Below are 20,747 nucleotides of genomic sequence, written 5' to 3' on the forward strand. Positions count from 1 at the left end.
AATAATAATATTGATAATTATAAGGTAGTTTAAAAAATCAACTCGCGTCATGTCACTACAATAGTATGACGGGTAAGGTTATTATACAAATAAGCTTTAAAAGCATTCATGAATTCTTTATCCTTTATTTATATAATTACACTAAAAATCACTAATTTTTCTCTTTTTTTTCTATTAAATAATATTTTTTATACCTTTATCATTAAATTTTTTCTCTCCTCCACTCACAACCATTTTCAAAAATATTAAAAACTTATAAAGGGTGAATAGTGTTCCCATGTTTTTATAGATGAATAATAACATTTTCTCTCTCCTTCACTCCTAACCACTCAAAACCGCTCATAACCATTCCTTATAATATAACTAACTCATTCACATAAATTTAAGAAATCACTTGTCAATGCTCTAACATACTAAACGTAAGAACTGAATAAATTTTTTTAATTGTTTTTTTCTCATCTAGTCAAACATGTTTTTTAGTCCTCAAATCTAAAAAAAAAGTTTTAGAATTAGACTAGGAGAGTAATTATATAATCACCTCTAGAGTAATTACATATAATTACTTTAGTAGAGTAATTTTATACTGTTCTTTTTGTTATTGTTATTATTTTATCTGTAACTAAAAATAACGCTTAAGTAGATGGGAATTTTAAAAAAAATCTTTTTTCATTTCTTACGTCTAGTATGTTAACACCATCTGTATTATATCTTGCGCCTAAATTAATAAAATAAAGTAAAAAATAAAAACCATAAGTATTTTGAAATTTAATTTTTATTAAAATTAAAAAATGCAAACTTTCCTATAATATTTAAAACTTAATTTAAAAAAAAAGTTATTTTTTAAAATTTATGTTAATCTAACTTAAATTTTTAAGGATATATTTTAAACTCCAAATTATCAGAACTTACTTTTTAATTTTAAGAGAGTAAAATGACTGGTATACCCTTCATTTAATTGAGAAATTTGGATTAGGTTAACTGATCGAATGAAAATGACAAAATTTGGAAACTGTGAGGATCCAGATGCGTGAAAACCAAGTATTGGATGAAAGTGACAATTTTCACAAAACCGTAGAGAGGAAAATAACTATTTACTTTAATTTTAATTATACTTAATTTTTTAACATTATAAGGCTGCGAGGTATGATTGGAGAGGCTCTATTGTAACACATCATCGATACGTAGGACAAAGAGCTCTATTGCATTTTCTCAATAACACCCATGATATGAGTTAAAGCCCCCAATAGCGCCCCCTATTTATTTATTTAGTTTTTCAGGTTTATAAATGATGTGGGTCCCACTTTTCATCCGCTATTGCATTCACAAACCAACAATAACGCCCCTCATTGGTGCTGCACAGTGTTGTAGTAATCGGCGGTTAATCGAGATTTTTACAACCATACGTTCGTAGATTAGAGATGGGGCGATAGTGATATTTTTTGGTGAGGTGGCATGAGGATGATAGTCTGATACCCATACCTTATATCCTAAAAAATATAAAACTCAAAATGTCCCCATGGTTCCAAGACCCAGGGTGCACCACGTACGCGCATTTTTTTCATGTGAACTAGAAACATCAGTAGATAACTAATCTGGTCCAAAAAAAAATAATAATAAAAAAAAATAAAAAAATAAAAACTCAAGCCCACTTTAATAAATGTTATATGAAAGGGATATTATTGGTGATTCTCCCAATCTGATATCAGTTGAGAATAAAAAAAATAAAAAAAAAATAAAAACTCAAGCCCACTTTAATAAAAGTTATATGAAAGGGATATTATTGGTGATTTTCCCAATCTGATATCAGTTGAGAATTCAACTACGACGCTTATCTCTTGTACACCAGTCGATCACATGCACATAAATTCAAACAAACCAAATTATCCAGAAACCTTCTACCCCACACTCGAATTTCAATCACCCATAACAACTTTCTTTTTGTATTTTATCATCAATTTCGCCCCTTTTACATTCAGTCAAAATCGAACCTCCTCACCACTCACCAATTCCTATTTCTGAAATACCCGACATCCATCTCTGTATTCTCCAAAAGATTGTCAAGTTCAGAAGTTTACATCGAATACTCATCTGGGTATGCTTTTTTTCCCACTTTTTCTTGATGATTTTCTGTATTTTTGTATGATCCGATCACAACTACTTTCGGTTGTTAGATAGTCATCTGTTATGGGTGTGTGACGGAAAATAAGGGGATCAAGAACTCCATATTTAATGATTTCATAGTTCTTGAACTATTTTATGATTTATATATGCTGTGAAAAAGATTCAATACGTAAAGACAAATCTTTCTTAAATGCTACTTTGTATTGTTTATTCAAGAAATAGTGAAATACTTTGGTTTTGTTAATTTCTTTATGATATAACGTTTTGTTACAGATTAATTGACGTTGAGGGTAAATGATGTCACTTGCCACTCGAGGTCTAGCTTTCTCGTTAGCTATTGCTTTATTGGTAATATGTGCTCGAATATCAGAAGCTCTTGTAACAATTGAAAACGGGTTAAAAACCATGGTGTATCTATCACCTAAAATAACCCAACATCCGGGTTCGGTTTCAAACAAATTCTATTATGACGTCGAGTTCCCAAAAGGTCATATTGCTATCAAAAGTTTCAATGCTGAAGTTGTTGATGAAGCAGGGGACCCTGTTTCACTTCAAGAAACTTATCTCCACCACTGGGTTGCGTTAAGATACTACTATCGTAAGGGTGTTAAAAATGTTAAGTATAATGCGAATCTCGGGTTCCAACAAGCAGATTTCATTCTTGCTGGGAATGATGGAATATGTGATCATGGTCTTCCACAATTTTTTGGATTAGGATCCGAAACACGAAAAACATCTACTGATATTCCTGATCCTTATGGAATCGAAGTTGGTAATCCACTAAAAGTTCCTTCTGGATATGAAGAAAGATGGATGTTTAATATTCATGCAATTGACACTCGAGGTGCCGTTGATGCAATGGGATGTACCGAGTGCAGGTACTAAATTCGATATATATATATTTTGTTACAAATCTTTTTGTGTACAATTTTTATTTTATTTTTCTTGGGAATGCAGATGTGACTTGTATAATGTGACGGTAGATAAGTATGGTCGGCCTTTGGAACCGAATTATGTGGGAGGATTATATTGTTGCTATGATGGAACACAATGCAAAGTGAAAAATGGGATTGAAAGTGTTGAAAGAAACCTTTACTTGAAGTACACTGTTAAGTGGGTTGATTGGAGTGACTCCATAGTACCTGTTAAAGTCTATATATTTGATGTCACTGATACTTGGCAGCACACAGGAATCCATGATTGCCATGTAAGTTATGTTATTAACAAAAGTGTATCATAGTTCTACAACTTTTTTTATTATATATATATATATATGATGAGAAAGTATAATGTACTTCACGCCTTAACGTACATTAACGTACTTCACGAAATATATAACATGCGTAATTATTTTTTTGACCAAAATAACGTGCGTGATTTTGGATCCCATGCGTGATTATGTGGTCCCATGCGTGATTATATGTTCCATGCGTGATTATACCCCTGATCTAACGGTTACCATTGTCTCCTACGTGAAGTATGATAAGCCGTGAAGTATGTTAACCTTTCTCTATATATGATATACACTTAACAAATCGTAACACCTTTATAATAAAATTTTGAAGCTCTTTTGTTATTTTGGTAATTAGTTATCACATTTTGACAGAAACTTACTGAAATCAAACACCTTTTAATGAAATTTTGAAGCCTTTTGTTATCTTGGTTAATAGTTTACATCTTTGACACACACTTATGAAAATTCAACACTTACGTTGCGAATTTGTGTACTTTGTTAGCTTGGTTAATAGGCATCATCTCTTGACCTGTCATGGAACTTAATTACAGATATTCAACACTCATTTAGTAAAACTTTGAAGCTTTTTATTTCCTTAGTTGATTGATAATAAATCCATTAATGCGCAGATCGAGTATGATATTGAACAATCTACTACTGGAGTTGCTACTAATGACTTTACCAGCACCAGGAGCTCAAGAGGGGTTCTCCCTATTGATGGTGATGTTGTTTATGGTGTTGCTCACCAGCATAGTGGTGGGATAGGTTCTACTCTTTATGGGGAGGTGAGTATTTCAGTTTTTTTTTTTTTTTTTTTTTTTTTTTTTTTTTTTTTGTAACGGCAATTGTATCTATAAATACATTTTGAAGCAAAAAAAAAATTGTTATTTTTTTTAGGATGGACGGGTCATTTGCGCGTCGAAACCTATATATGGGCAAGGAAACAGCGCAGGAGATGAAGCTGGTTACATTGTAGGAATGTCCACATGTTATCCTAAACCTGGTTCCGTGAGAATAGTTAAAGGTGAAGCTTTAACTTTGGAGTCGAACTACAGCAGTGAAAAGAGCCACACTGGAGTTATGGGGCTGTTCTATATACTTGTTGCAGACGCTTCTTTGAATTTGAATAAACAGGTTCAAGAAAGATTTCTACCCATTTTTTCAAGAAGTTGATTCTGTTTTATGATATTTTGTTTGTATGAGACTTAGAATTTGATTTTGTGGTGCAATATTTGTTGTAATATTCCTATGCAGATTCATGAAGAATCAAAAGTACCGATCTTCTTTTGGGGTTTCGCTGTGTTTGGATTGGCGATTTGTGCTGCGGTTTTGGTTGCTTATCGAAGAAAAAAGCAACACGAGGATGGGTACCTGTCTATTGCAACTTGAACAGCGTTTTCATATGATTCGAGAGTCTGCGGATGCTATGTGCAGAATCTTGTTGGTTGGTAAAACTATAAGTTTTACAATACATGTGGAACATATAAGCATATGTTACAAGAAAATAAAGTTACCTCTTGTTTATCATTTATCCTTTGAGATTTGTCACTGAAATTATAATTGGAAAAAAACATAAATAGCAAATGAAATCAGGGGCCTTTGTTTAATGGAATTATTGTTAGGAATGAAGAATTATTTTTTTCGATCAATACTTATTTATTATAATAAAGGAAATTACATAAGAATTTAGTGGAATTTTCATTCCTTAACATTGGTTTGGGGAATTTCTTACAACTGAAATATGAATTCGGTAGCATAGCATGCATGGTTGGAAATGAAGGGATTTGCAATAAATTTCATGTAAAGAATTTCAAGATTCCTTTCAAACAATGAATTATTTTATCGACTAAATACATCAAAATTCTAAGAGGTAAGTGTCATTTACATCCATGTAGTTTTTTCACTTTTTTCATTTCAGGCCAAAATTCAAAAATGTTTCATTTTCCTCTGTGACATTCTCAAAACATGTCATTTCAGTTCAAAAAACTAAGCCCAATTAAAAAAACTTTGTTAGCTCAGGGACTAAAATGACATTTTATTCTAGTTTTTTTGAACTGAGATGACACATTTCGCGAATGCGAGGAGAAAAATGGTACAATTTTAATATATGGTCTTAAATGGTAAAAGTGGACAAATCACAGGAACATAAATGACACATAACTCAATTTCTAATTCTTTGACAAATTGTATACAATCTTAAAAGACAAAGTCGGTGGGTTTCCCACCAGCTTTGCCTCTCTGCCCCCGTACTTTCACGATTTTGCAATTTTAGCCCCTTAACTTTGGTACTTTCAAAGTTTCATAAAATGACAGATTTAGTCCCTAAGCCTTCTACTTTGAATTTCCAAAATGACTACCTCATCTTTCAAACTTTTCCAGCACCAACCCTCTACTTTGGTTTTCCACCATCACCCCCTTAGCTCTTACACAGTTACGCCACCAACCCACTTCTTTTACATCCTTTCTGCCCCCGTACTTTCATGATTTTGCAATTTTAGCCCCTTAACTTTGATACTTTCAAAGTTTCATAAAATGACAGATTTAGTCCCTAAGCCTTCTACTTTGAATTTCCAAAATGACTACCTCATCTTTCAAACTTTGCCAGCACCAATCCTCTACTTTGGTTTTCCAGCATCACCCCCTTAGCTCTTACACAGTTATGCCACCAACCCTCTTCTTTTACATTTCCACCAACACCCCTCATCTTTTACACATTTACGCCACCACCTCTATACTTTTACACTTTGTCTTTTTTAGACTTTGCTTTTTTATCCCTTGCACTATTACTCCATTTTTACACCAACCCAACTTTAAAAAAATTGCAATTGTTACCCCTAGACTACAACACCTACTTTTGCAAATGTCAATGCATTGTATTTTACGAAATGTCTTAGGCATTGTGGTTAATACTTTGTGTCTACCTTCATGTTTTACACTTTTTTTTGTAATTGTCTTTTGCGCACTGCGTTTTACAAATCGTGTTTTATCTTACTATATGTTCCCATCCCTCGCGCGTTGCTGCAACGCGCGGCGGGCAAAATACTAGTTCAATTTAAAAATAAAAAGTCAACAGACCAAAGGCCCTTTAGTATATTAAAAAAATTATTTATCATGGCATTATATATAAGAATCTATATCTATACTATATAGTAAAAGAAACCATTTAGCGGACACTTGTTATCATATTAGGTCATGTATCTTTCGATTTTCCAGCCACTCTCTTATTGATAATTATTATTTAGTTTAATCTCTTCTCATTAATTACAGATAACTCTCCTATTAAATATTATTTAATTTAATCTCCTACAGGTACAATTGGGATTTTAGGTATAGTGTGTGGCCGTAGATATGTATCTATGTGTATAGGCTGTTTGTGTTGTTATATTTGTCTTGTTTACCATGCACTCTTTCACCACTCATGATATATTGGTAGCTTCACACACACACACACACACACACACACACAAACACACACACACACACACACACACACACACACACACACACACACCCCCTCATGTTCTATTATTTCTTTCCTGGGTATTTTGAAGCTGAGGGTCTCACTTGAAGCAGTCTCCTTATCCCTAGGAGCAAGGTGTGCCTACATCCCACCCTCCCGAGACCCTACCAATAGCTTTGCTATTTGTGGGATTTTACTGGGTATGATTGATTGATTGATCTTATAGGTAATTATTATCTTTTTATTTTCCCCCACTCTCTTATCAGTAATTATTTTTTAATTTAATCTATTCTCATTAATTACAGATAACTCTCCTACTAAATATTATTTAATTTAACCTCTTATAGATAACTATTATTTAGTTTAAAGTTAAATGCCATTTTAGTTCTTATGGTTTCAGCCATTTTGCAAGTTTAGTCAAAAGGTTTGGAACGTTGCCATTTTAGTCCAAATAGTTTCAAACATTATCATTTTAGTCCACATGGTTAACTTCATCTATTTTTTTCTGTTAACTAGAAGAGCAATTCGATCATTTTAAATGTCTAATACAATTCTTATATTTTTCTAATGAAATGTAATCCTTAAATTTAAATTGTTAATCTAAGATATTTTTAAATAACCAAATTCTTTATCACCAAAACCAAACTTTGTATTAATATATTATTTAAAGTAAACTTCCGTTTTGCTCCCTTTAGTTTGGTCGTTTTAACGGTTTTGCCTCAAACCTTTCAAAATGGCCATTTTACTCCCTGATCTATGAAGCTAATCTCTATTTCACTCCCCGCCCCTAACACCATCCAATTCGACAGTTAAATCCTGGTCACATGCCCCTCACATAAGGGAATTTTAGTCTTTTCTCATCCTACATATTTTTAACATCTTTTTTATTAATAAAACAAAAGGAGATGGGCCCACCCCATCATCTTTTTTATCATCTTTATCCGGTTCACAATGTGATAGTATTATATAAAATTTATTTATTTAACTCGTGTATTACACAGAGTTATAACCTACTTATATATATATAAGAATTGCAAGTTACGTTAACACTAATTTGCTTTTTGCCTTTGTTTTCCTTTTTGACTTTTTTTTTGAAGGGTGACTTTCAATATATATGTATATGGACCGTTGGTCATTGGGTTCCCGTCAAGGACGGTTACCCATCAGCCCAGTATTCTCAGACGCGATATTCTATCGGGTCCCGGCTGCCGCTCTGACTGACCTTCGCCCGGAAACCATACTGCCCCCACACGAGAGACTCGCTGGGGTAACAGTTGGGTAAAACCAGGTTGCCCTCCGGATCGAACCATGCCTTGGTAGGAAACGATCCATCCGGAAGTCGAACCGGTGACCTCCAAGAAGGAACCGGCCCAACCAACCACTTGGGAACCAACTGGGCTGGAAGGGGGTTCATCTTTTTTATTTCCTTTTGTCTTTATTATTTTTCTTTTATACTTTATTCTATTGGTTTTTTTTGTTTGTTTCATTTATTTATACTCTATTATTTTTTCTTTATTATTTTTTTTTTGATTTTTTTGCCGTTGTCCAATTTAAATTTATTTTTATGGTTTTCGGTTAATGTAAAATATGTGTCGATAATCTTTTGAGTATATTTCTTTCGGTTGTTATACTGATTCAAAATGGATATCGACTGAAATCCCGCATCGTAGCCCGGATAATCTTACTAGTTTAACACAAGATCGTCTATTTACATATATTTTATATTGATAAAGAGACATCGAATTAAATATCTAAGAATCTATACATATAATAAAAGAAACCAATTAATTGACACGTGTCGATATGAGAAGCATCTATTTTTTAGTTTTCCCGCTATATATCTATGTTTATTTAAAATAATTTATCAAGTTATCTCATATTTTAAGTCGACGTTTATCTATAATTATATCTCTATATTTATATTTATCCTCTAATATAATATTTATACTTATCTTTATTTTATTATTTTGCGAGTAAATTGCACAAAACGTCCTTTATATATCCTCAAACTTGCAGGTTCCAACCTTAATGTTTAAAACTTGCTAAAAACATCCTTTAAGTTTATTTTTGTTGCTGGTTTAATCCTTTATGACTAACCAAGTTAATTATCTCAGTTTATTTCCCTCACACGCCTAACATGTGAGGGTCCCACTATCGTTTAATGACCGACATCAACTGACTCGCAAAATGGAACGGAGATTTGATGCAAACGCAAAACTGCCTGATACCCAAGCAAAATTGCCTCTGTTTTCACCGGAGATGTAGTTCGAACACAATTGGATCTCTCAAATTTATGGGGCCATTCACATGAGCAAGCCCCTTTTCATTCGGAGCTATCAACATCCACTCGGAGGAGAGATCCAGCCCGCCTTTCGCTGACTAAATGCCAAACAAGGCATATTGCAGGTTCATAGCCTCACGTTAGTTTTGTATGTGATTTCAAATTGAAGAGTGCATATTATTTTTTATTAAATAGGGAAGAATAAAAACTAATATTTAGGTACAAAACAAAGGGTCATGAATGGGGAAAGAGGAAATAAGTAGATTTAATGGACTGAATGTATATTTGAGTGCAAAATTTGTGTTTATTTGAATTGTGAATAGATTCACTTCATACTCAAAAGGCTCTAATGGCGGTGGCTGAGGGCCTGAGGCTTTTTATTTTTTATTTTTTACACTTAATAATAATAGCTATTTAATATTTTATTGATCCGATCACATGTAACACAGACGTTTTTAACCTGTTAATAAATTAAAAAACAACAAAGTAAAATGTTATAATATTTGTAATATACAAGTTTGTAACCTAATAATAGAAAAATAAAAAACAAAGTAAAATATTCTAATATGTAATAGTATATCAAAGTTCTTTTTACCAAAAACGTATTTTGACGACTGTGTGTGTTAACTTATTACATTATATTTATTCAAGCTGTGTAGTACACGTGCTTATTCAACTCATGTTATACACGGGTAATTAAAGATGTAACTCTTTTATTATACAAAAATATATTTAATCAACCCGTGTAATACACGGGTTTCTAACCTAGTATTATTTATATTTTAGTGCTAAATAATGATAGGGAAACTCCAAATATTGGGTAGATGAGAACAAGTCAAAAACGAGCCACGTGATAATACACTTTTTTTACGTTAATAACTCTTCTATTCCACAAGTTTTACACATATTATATTAAATTATTGTTATAAGATATATAATATAAGTTTTTACCCGATAATTGTCTTGCCTAGATGACATATATGTGACGTTAAAGTGATTTTATTAAACAAAATATCAAAATATTTAAATTTTACCCTTCAACTTCAAGTATAAAAGTAAAGTTACATATAGAAAATGTGAATTATTTAATTAATCTTATGTTATTAATTTATTCACAATGTGATAGTATTATATAAAATTTTAGGTTGTTAGAAACCACCACTTGAAGGGCTACCACGAACTGCAACTTGCTACCATCATCAACCACCACATTTGATCACTATGAACCGCTACCAAATTGAACCCCTGTAAGTACCAAAGCGAACCCTAGAAGGAAAATTGTTTTGACCAAACCACATCAGATAAAAACGAATTTTACTCTTAATTAGTTTTTTAGTAAAGTACTAATCGTAGCCCCTAAAATGCTTTTGGTGACCATTATCATATGATTATTGTCGCAAGAATTAACCTTCATTGGTTATTTTTATTTTTTGAAGTAAGGTTTATGAGAAAGAAGAGTTGATTTTTACATGATATTTGCATCATACTCTATTATTTGATCATGACACATGTTAACACTTTTTTTTTATTCTTAAAAACCTTTTCTTAAACCTTACCCGGATGATCACAAAATGACATATGTAGCCCTTTTAATTAGGGATGACAAAAGTCCGAGTCTGATGGGCATACTCGAAACAACTGGGTCGGGTAACCCAATGGCGAATGGGTATGGAATTAAAAAAATAGTTTGCGGGTATGTGACGGATTATTTGATTAGATGATACCTGACCCAGATATCCGAAATTATATATCCATTTATCCGAACCATATACCCGAACCATATTCCCAAAATATTTTAATTGTTATTTGTTTTTTTCCCCTTAACCCTTGTTTTATAATGCTTCGATATTGTAGTTTCATTAAATGGAACATAAACTATATATTTTGATGATATTATTTATATTTGTATGATACGGATACAAAATTATCTTTTCACATTATCTCATCATGATATTTATATAATTTATATATTTTTGTTTTTTTACACTAATTAACTGGTTATAGTTTTTAAGAATATAAAATTATACAAAAATTACAATGGTAAGAAAAAAAAATATATTTGTTTTAGAAGAAAAAAAAGTTAGTTAATTTAATATCTTTTATATATATTTTTAAACCACATGACCCCATAATCATTTGAGGGAGAAACACCATTTCCCAACAACCCCTTTGGTAATTTATATTCATAATATATGTTTCTTTCTAATAACAGATGAAAGAAAACAAAAAGTTACAACTAGAGATAACTGTTTTTTTACTGAGTATCGGTTTCAGTACTGTATTGAACCAATACCAGCTGAACTCGAACAACGTCGGTATTAACACCGGTATTCATTTTTGTGGTTTTCAGTTTCAGTACTAGTCGGTTTTTGTATTTTTGTATTTTTTTCGTCATAGTCGATATATGATATTCAGTTTGCGTTTTATTCATTCTCAAAACTGAAACGGTACCGTATCGATCTCACCCATAGTTACAACATATTTTATAACATAAATAGTGGTGTGAACTGTAAAAGCCATTATTGATCAATTCGTCAAACTACGCTATCAACAGAAGCTTCGAATCCCACTACAACCCGTATCTGTCCTCTTTTCATTGTCTGGTTATACACCAATCGGTCACACGTACACACATATATTCACAATTAATTAAACAAACCCAAAGCATCCAGAAAACCCTTCGTTATTATCGTTTCTTCCCCTCTAAGCCACGTATGATTCTCCTGTTCTTGCGTAAGCGCTGCCGTCACCCAGTTGTCTTTAAGACTTGACTTTTAGTAGCTTTCATCATCATATCGCCTGCAATATCCAAGAACTTCTTCTTAGGTACGACTTTCATTAATAACTTTTGATAGTACTACTTATGAGATTGAATTCTTGAATGTTTTCAGTAGATCATCAAATGTTGTAAATTATAAAGCTGCTTTAATTATGAATGCATGGTGCTTTGATTCTTGTTTCTAGGTGACTTCAAGAACTCGTGAACTACTATGTTTATATTTTTAGTTTTTCAGTTTTTGTTAGGATAATCTTGAAGCATTAGTTTTGCGGATCTAACGCAGGATATTCTTAATAACTCTAAGGTAGCGTTCGTTTCATGGAATGGAATGGAATGGAATTAGGAAGTTTTTCTTTGTAAAATTGATCTTGGTTGGGGGAGGGAGGAATTTGAAATCCTTCACTCTAATGAAATTTGTGACTATTTCAACATTCCTTAGAAATCCTTCACTCTAATGAAGGAATGGAATGGAATGTTGAAATAGTCACAAATTTCATTGATTAAAGAAATTCATGGGATTTCAAATTCCTCCCTCCCCCAACCAAGATCAATTTTACAAAGAAAAACTTCCTAATTCCATTCCATTCCATGAAACGAACGCTACCTAACTGGTTTGAGATTTAAACACTTATCCGATAATTCTTTATTGAAATATAAACAACGAAGAACATATAATATAATTCTTGTTTCCTGAAGTATATGCAAGTTTTTGCAATCTCATGACTCGAGTCTTGACATGAAAAGGCCAAAGAAAGAATATTGAAAACCTTACCTTGTTCTAGAAATTTATGATTGCATTGGTTCATGATTTGAAAGTTGAAACCTTACCTTGTTCCAAAATCAAAAGTTATTTAATTTTATGTTTTTTCAGATTAATTGATATCAAGGGTCGACACACAACGATGTCAGTTGGTAGTCAAGGTGTGGTGTTCTTACTAGCTATCGCGATGTTGGCGACATGTGCTCTAAATTCGGAAGCTCGTGTAACGATTGAAAACGGGTTAAAAACCATGGTGTATCTATCCCCCAAAATAACCCAACATCAGGGTTCAGTTTCAAACAAATACTATTATGACATCGAGTTCCCAAAAGGTCATATCGCTATCAAAAGTTTCAATGCTGAAGTTGTTGACGAAGCAGGAAACCCTGTTGCTCTTCATGAAACTTATCTTCATCACTGGGTTGTAGTAAGATACTATGAACGGATAGGTATCGAAGATAGAAAATATAAAGGTAATCCGGGGTTCCTCGGATCAGATCAAATTATTGCTGGGAATGCTGGAATATGCAAGCATGGTCTTTCTCAGTTTTTTGGATTGGGATCTGAAACACGAAAAACTTCCACACGTGTTCCCGATCCTTATGGAATCGAAGTGGGCAATCCACTTGAAGTTCCTTCTGGATATGAAGAGAAATGGATGTTGAACATCCATGCAATCGACACTCGGGGTACAGTAGATCCAATGGGGTGTACTGAATGCAGGTATCATGTAATGTAATTTAATTCATGTTTTAGGCTTATTGATTATAATAAAAGGGGGGGGGGTAATATTATATAACATCATCATGGTTAATTACTAAATCTATATGGATTTTCATGTTATTGCTTTGGAAATGTAGATGTAACTTGTATAATGTGACCAATGACAAGTATGGTCGACCTATAGATCCAAATTATGTGGGAGGGTTGTATTGTTGCTATGACGAAGCACAATGCCAAGTGAAAAACGGTCTTGAAAGTGTTAAAAGAAATCTTTACTTAAAGTACACAGTTAAATGGGTTGATTGGAGTGACTCCATTGTACCTGTTAAAATCTTCATATTTGATGTCACTGATACTTGGGAGAAAACAGGAATCCATGATTGCCTTGTAAGTTCACTTGACGCCTCATCTTTTTACTAAATTTTATAAGTGTTTTGTTATCATCCTTAACACAAAGACTTACCATATACAGATAGAGTATGATGTTGAACAATCTACCACTGGAATTGCTACTAATGACTACACCAGTAGCAGAAGGACAAGTGTGAGGTTCCCAATTTCTGGTGATGTTATTTATGGTGTCGCACACCAGCACAGTGGCGGCATCGGTTCTGCTCTATATAGAAAGGTAGTTATTTCAGTTTTGTAGTCACTAATCTAGATTTGCACTTCTAATAGCTAGAAATGTATTTTAATTGAAAAAAGACTATTACTTTTGTATAGGATGGAGGGGTAATTTGCTCGTCTAAACCTATATATGGAAAAGGAAATGATGTAGGAGACGAAGCTGGTTACATTGTAGGAATGTCCACTTGTTACCCTGAACCAGGTTCTGTGAAGATAGCTAAAGGTGAAACGCTAACGTTGGAGTCTAACTACAGCAGTGAAGATAGCCATATTGGAGTTATGGGGCTCTTCTATATTCTTGTTGCCGAATCTACTTCAGAATCGAATTATCTGGTTCAAGTAAGTTTTTTACTCTTTGTTCATCATTCATTTTCCAAGAAAATGATTCTGCAGCATAATAATAATAATAACGACTTTCAGGGATTTACGTTTAATTATATATTATTTGAATATATTTGAATATATTTGATATTCTAAGTTAAATGCTTTGATTGTTCGTGGAATAGAGGACATTTTGTCCCAAAAATTATGATGTAGTCTTACTTTGAGGTCAAATTTAGCTTCTCAAATTTAAGTAACATGGGATTCACTACACATGTAATGTTGCCCAGACTTGATCTTTGATCTCTAGAACATAAACGAATAAACTGAACTTCTATATAATTTGAATTCGAAATACATGAGTTTGAATAGAATGGAATGAATGTGAATATGAATGTTTACAAATGAAACTTGAAACCCTATTTATACTAATCTAAAAGGTGCGATCCAATAGAGGTGTCTTTTCATGAACATTCCAAAATATATGACTAGTGTAAGCTATACTTACCTTGCATTCGAATTATGCTTTTCCTTCATTCCTGATTCGAATTATCCCAATCCAAAGAACTTCAAGTGGATTACCCACTTCAATTCCACATTGATGTGTTCGTTCTCCACGCATTCTCTTATGAAATGATGGCGTGTATCAATGTGCTTGCTTCTTCCATGAAAAACTGGATTTCTCATGAGTGCTATTGCAGAAACATTATCCACCCTTAGTGTTATCTTCTCTTCCTTCTAGACTATTACTTCACTTAACAATCTTTTAAGCCATAGTGCTTTGCATGCTGCTGTAGTGGCTGCCATGGATTCTGATTCACATGATGATAATGCCACTGTCTGTTGCTTCTGTGTACACCAGGTTATAGGTGATTCTCCAAAGTAGAATACCAGACCAGTTGTATCTTTTCCTTAGTCTGTATTAACACCATAACTGCTATCACTATAACCTGTGATCTTACATCCTCCTTGCTTCTTGTAGATGATTCCATGCTCTTTAGTTCCTTTGATATAACGTAGTACTTGCTTCATTGCTTTCAAGTGTTGCTCCTTTGGTTCTTGCATGAATCTACTAAGCAGACTGACTGAGTAACATAGATCTGGCCTTGTATGCAATAGGTACCTGAGAGAACCTATCAGGCTTTTGTAATGCGCTGCATCTACTAGATCTCCATTTCAGTCTTTGTTAACGGTGTTCCTGGATTCATAGGAATTTTCATTTCGTTGCAGGTTAACATATCAGCGTTTTTGAGTATCTTGTTGATATAACATGTCTGTTTGATGGCTATCTCACCCCTTGCTTGAATAACTTCTATTCCCAGATAGTATGCTAGCAACCTCGATCACTCATTTCAAACTTGTTCTCCATCTGAGACTTGAAAACATCTATCTCCGTTCTTGATGTTCCAGTGACTATCAAATCATCAACGTAGACTCCGACTATCAGTGTAGAAGTCTTACTCGTCCTTGTATAGATTGTTTGCTCTAAAGTACACTTCTTGAAATTAAGTGACTTTAGGGTTTGATCTAACTTCGTGTTCTAAGCACGTGGTGCTTGTCTCAATCCATACAGAGCCTTTGATAGCTTGTAAACCTTTCCTTCATCTCATGGCTTTACAAATCCTTCTGGTTGTGAGACATAGACCTCCTCCTTGAGATCTCCGTGTAAGAATGCAGACTTCACGTCTAAATGATGTACCTCCCAACCTTGATATGCTGCTAAAGCAAACATTAGTCGAACTGTCTCTATGCGTGCTACTGGTGCAAAGACTTCGTCAAAGTCTATTCCGTGTTGCTGAACATATCCTTTTGCTACCAGCCTTGCTTTATCTTTGACCACGTTTCCGTTTGCATCTTTCTTAGTCTTGAATACTCACTTTAAACCTATTGCTTTGTGATCTCTTGGCAACTCTGTCAATCTCCAAGTGTTATTCTTGTTTATCAAGTCTAACTCAGCATTCATTGCTTCAATCCACTTTTTGTCATTAGATGCTTCCTTGTAATTCCTTGGTTCTTCTTCATCAAGTAGTAATTCTTGTGGATCTACTTGAATTTCCTCCGTCTCTTTGTATAGTTCTTTGATACTTCTCAGTTTCACTAGAGTGTCACTAATACTCCCCGTTGTACTTTCAGATGTAGATGAACCTCTACTTGATAACCTGCTTGAACTTCCTGATGAGTTCTGATTGTACGAATGTGCTGGCGGGGTTGCATAGGAGTCTTGTTCTTCTGTCTGATGTACTCCTGAATCTTCATGATGCGGCCCGCTACTATCAGGACTAGTTGGTGCATTTTCTTCTAACTCTGGTGGATTGTCATCTTCTTGAATGACAAAGTTTGTCCATTCGGGATTCCCTGAATCTACCATTTCCATATAACTATTCTAGTTCCATGGTTGACTTTCCATGAACTTTACATCTCTACTAACACATATCTTGTTCTTCTCCGGATCATATAATCTGTATGCCTTTGATCTTTCTTCTATTCCAAGATAAACCACAGGTGCACTTCTATCGTCTAACTTCTTTTGTTGAAGTGGTAATACCTTAGCGTATGCTGTGCAGCCAAAAACCTTTAGGTGCTCCAGATTCGGCTTTTTTCCCTTCAAGGCTTCATACGGGGTCTTTTTCACCAAAGTCTTTGTTGGAATCCGGTTTAATACGTATAACATATGTCTATTGCTTCACCCCAAAAATTCTGTGGCATGTTCATCGCCTTGAGCATACTGCGTGTAGTTGACAACATCATCGTGTTCCTTTTTTCCACTACTCCATTTTGCTGTGGGGAATACGACGCTGTAAGCTGTCTCGCTATACCATTTTCTTTGCAATACTTGTTGAATTCAGCTGACGTGAATTCTCCTCCTCTATTCGTCCTTATTATCTTTAACTTGGTTCAAGTTTCTGTCTCCACCTTTTCTTTAAACCGCTTGAGAGTTTTGAATGCTTGATCCTTAGAAGTTAGTAGATATGCCCACATGTAGCGAGTGCATTCGTCAACAAGTAGAAATATGTACTTCTTTCCAGCATATGTTGGTGGTGATATAGGACCACATAAATCTCCATAGATTAAATCCATAGGTCTTGAAGATCTGAATTTTGCCTGATTTGGAAATGGTGTCCTACTATGTTTTCCTAGTAAGCATGTGTCACAAACTTGACTGTCATGACTTATTTGAGGAACTCCATGTACCAAGTTCTTCCGAGTAATTTCTTTAATATCATTGAAATGTAAATGGCCTAACTATGAGTGCCATAACCATGCTAAATCTTCTGTGTTTGAGAGCAGACAGATTGGCCTTCCAATCTTCAACTTTACTTTGTACAACATGTTCTTCATTTTTTTGACTCGCATTAGTAATTTTCTATTTCTGTCGTGGAGTGTTAGTAAGTCTCCGTCCATAACTACTTTGCAACCAATTTCTGTGAGTTGTCTGAGGCTCAATATGTTGCTTTTCAGACTTGGAATGTAATATACTTGAGAAACAATCTTCTATTCTTGGTTTAGACATTCCATCAGTATTGAACCTATCCTTTTAATCTCTACGTGCGACCCGTCACCGAAATGTACTTGCCCTGTCACCTTTTCATCTAATTCTCTGAAGTGACTACGCACACCTGTCATGTGGTTGTTTGCCCCATTGTCTAAGTGCCACAGACTTTCATCTTCTGTGGCGTACCTTGCCGGTTCTATGCGTTCTTCATTTAATAGAACCCTTTTCCTTCATGTTTTCTTCTTGTATTGCCATTAGCAATATGGGAGCTTCGTCTTCCTCGACGAGATTTGAGTGTCCTTGCACGATTTCTTTCTCGGGATAGTCCTTCTTAAAGTGTCCGAACTTTTGACACTCGAAACATTGGATCTTACTTGTGCCTGTTTGACCTCTTGCAGATTTCCTCCAATTTCTAGAATTTCCACTTCTAAGTCTGGATGAAGATCCTCCACTCTTAGTGCTTTGCTTATGTTTATTATCTCGCCAATTTCCACGCGGTTGGTTGAACCTGCCATGCCCGTGGTTTCTAAACTGTCTTCCTCTGCTTGAGTTGTTGTCATGATGTGTAAACATCAATCTATCTTGGCTATCTCCTGGGCTTCCTTTCTTTAACCTTATCCTTTCTTCATAAGTCTTTAACCTTCCGACTGCCTCTTCTAGCGTCATTGTTTCTAGATCGGAGTATTGTTCCATGGAGGCGACAATCTGAGTAAACTTATCTGGCATGACATTTAGGAGTTTGTGTACCAGAGTTGGTTGACTCCGCGTTGTCCTTAATTCACTTGCCCGTGTAACAACACTGTTTATCTTTGTGGAGAAAGAGTCCATAGTGTCATCTTCTTTCATTTGCAGTAACTCGAATTCTAACATTAGGGTATGCCAGCGAGCCTTTTGTACCCGATCAACGCCAATGTGTCTTGTTTTTAAATTTTCCCAAATTTCTTTTGCAATCTTGCAATTTGCAACTTGAAATACAACGTCTTCCGGTATTGCTTGGAATAGATAAACAATTGCCGCCTTATCTTTCTTAACATCCGATTGTGTATTTTTTGCCGGTTCAATCGTTTCCCAAAGTTCATTCGCTTCTAAGACAGTTTTTATGCGAATTGCCTAAACCGTATAGTTTGTTGGTTTCAAAATTGGACACTGGAATTGGGAAAGAGAACTTCCTTCCATTTGAATTACAATTTATAGAGTTGGTCTGGTTGTTCCAGACATAATTTCTGACCGAACAATCTTCACCTTTTGACAAACTTTATTTTCTTGGTTTCGCTAAACCTCTAATCCTTAACCCGCGTATGACCCAACGCGTAATAATCAATCAATCTAATTCGCACTAAACCCCGGAATCAAAACCCTAGATTCCTAACTCCTGGTTCGATAACCTTGAACCGAAAATAACTCAAACTTGCGAATTGAAAAAGTAATAGAAACTAATCGCGAATTCCCTGCGATGCCTAGAGCCTGGTGCTCTAATACCAATTGTTGGGACTTGATCTTTGATCTCTATAACATAAATAAATAAACTGAACTTGTATATAACTTGAATTCGAAATACATAAGTTTGAATACAATTGAATAAATGTGAATATGAATGTTTACAAATGAAACTTGAAACCCTATTTATACTAATCTAAAAGGTGTGATCCAATAGACGTGTCTTTTCACGAACAGTTTCTTCTCTTAGATTGTGTGGATGAGAATGATTGTGAAGAGGTGTGTCTTTACAACCATAAGAAGTCGCGTCCCTTCTCTTTTCCTCATTGCCGAAATCGAATGGGTGCCTCCCAAGGGATTTCGCAACCCTTAGGATAGTGAATATCAAGTTCTGTTTTGTCAACTTTAGTCCCATACTTTGTAACTGCCATCTAACTATCTTTACATTAATACATAATCAACCCTTGTAGTATGGATGTGTAGGGATTAGATATTTCATGTAACACCAACGTTCTCCGTATAGTAATAATCAATATAAAGTTATAAAAATTTCATAACAAATAAAATAATATTGATCATATATGGTAGTCAAATTGCATCTTTTTTCATGGAAGTCTTAACATGTATGTGTGTGTACAATGTGGTTTTGTGGTAAAAAATGTTTATAACTTTTGTATGTGTTGGTTGTAGGTGTATGAAGAAGAATTAAAAGTACCAATTTTCTCTTGGGGTTTAGCTGTTTTTGGATTGGCAATCTGTGCTGCTGTTTTAGTTGCTTATCATAGGAGAAAGCAAAGTGAAGATGGTTACCAATCCATTGCAACTTGAGCTTCTTCTTTGGGTGATATGTGATGATGGGGTGATATGTGACACGAACCTTGTTGGTAAAACTATAAGTTTTGCGATTATATATATGTGAAAAAAATATATAATTATATATTACTACAAAATAATGTCACAGCCATGTTTATCACTTGGTTGATTGAGCAACAAATCATGGAGTCATCTCTTGTCTTGTGAGACAAACAAGAAGCTAGCTATGATAGTTTCATGAACCATATAAATTTTTAGTTACGCTTGTTGATTGTATATGTAGTTAGTCAATGTAAGATAAGTATTACATAGTTTACTGCATGTTTATCACCACTCACGTGTAATTCTTGAGTTAAGTATGCATGCCGTAAAAACATGTGGGAAAAAAAGTATATATATCGTTAGAAATTAACAACAACGTCCAAAACTCCTAAAAAGTGTAAACAATCATAAAACACATCCAAAATCCACAGATAACAAAGTGAGGATTACTAAAACATCATATTCGAACCCTAACAGTCCATAAATTACTCTAATTTAAAGGCCCACATCACTTTGTACACTTTTTAGACAAAATACACTTTGTAGCCAAACCCCACCTATGGTTTTAAAAGATTCCGATTATACTCTTGGGGTGGGTAAGAATGCAACTTAAGGAATACTAGGTTTTACTGACTTCGCGCGTTGCGACGAAACGG

At 34.3% G+C, this 20,747-nt stretch overlaps 1 protein-coding gene across 1 annotated transcript; it reads left to right on the plus strand.

Moving 5' to 3' along the window:
• Nucleotides 1–1,662: 1,662 nt before the first annotated feature.
• On the plus strand, nucleotides 1,663–20,382 carry LOC118481853. The gene is made up of 12 exons (XM_035977158.1): nucleotides 1,663–2,092; nucleotides 2,395–2,999; nucleotides 3,079–3,328; nucleotides 3,985–4,140; nucleotides 4,253–4,495; nucleotides 4,610–4,742; nucleotides 11,309–11,411; nucleotides 12,747–13,358; nucleotides 13,496–13,745; nucleotides 13,831–13,986; nucleotides 14,082–14,324; nucleotides 19,927–20,382. The coding sequence occupies exons 2-12, from the start codon at nucleotides 2,416–2,418 to the stop codon at nucleotides 20,062–20,064; spliced, it is 2,868 nt and encodes a 955-aa protein (XP_035833051.1). The 5' UTR covers nucleotides 1,663–2,092; nucleotides 2,395–2,415; the 3' UTR covers nucleotides 20,065–20,382.
• Nucleotides 20,383–20,747: the final 365 nt, after the last annotated feature.

The sequence above is a fragment of the Helianthus annuus genome, chromosome 9, assembly GCF_002127325.2.
Source record: "Helianthus annuus cultivar XRQ/B chromosome 9, HanXRQr2.0-SUNRISE, whole genome shotgun sequence".
Lineage (NCBI taxonomy): Eukaryota > Viridiplantae > Streptophyta > Magnoliopsida > Asterales > Asteraceae > Helianthus > Helianthus annuus.

Bases quoted from the DNA above. Each gene is read 5' to 3' on its own strand.
- LOC118481853 (XM_035977158.1), top strand. From the start codon at position 2,416: ATGATGTCACTTGCCACTCGAGGTCTAGCTTTCTCGTTAGCTATTGCT. The intron at 3,000-3,078 runs GTACTAAATTCG...TTGGGAATGCAG, and splicing joins ATGGGATGTACCGAGTGCAG to ATGTGACTTGTATAATGTGA. The intron at 13,359-13,495 runs GTATCATGTAAT...TTGGAAATGTAG, and splicing joins ATGGGGTGTACTGAATGCAG to ATGTAACTTGTATAATGTGA.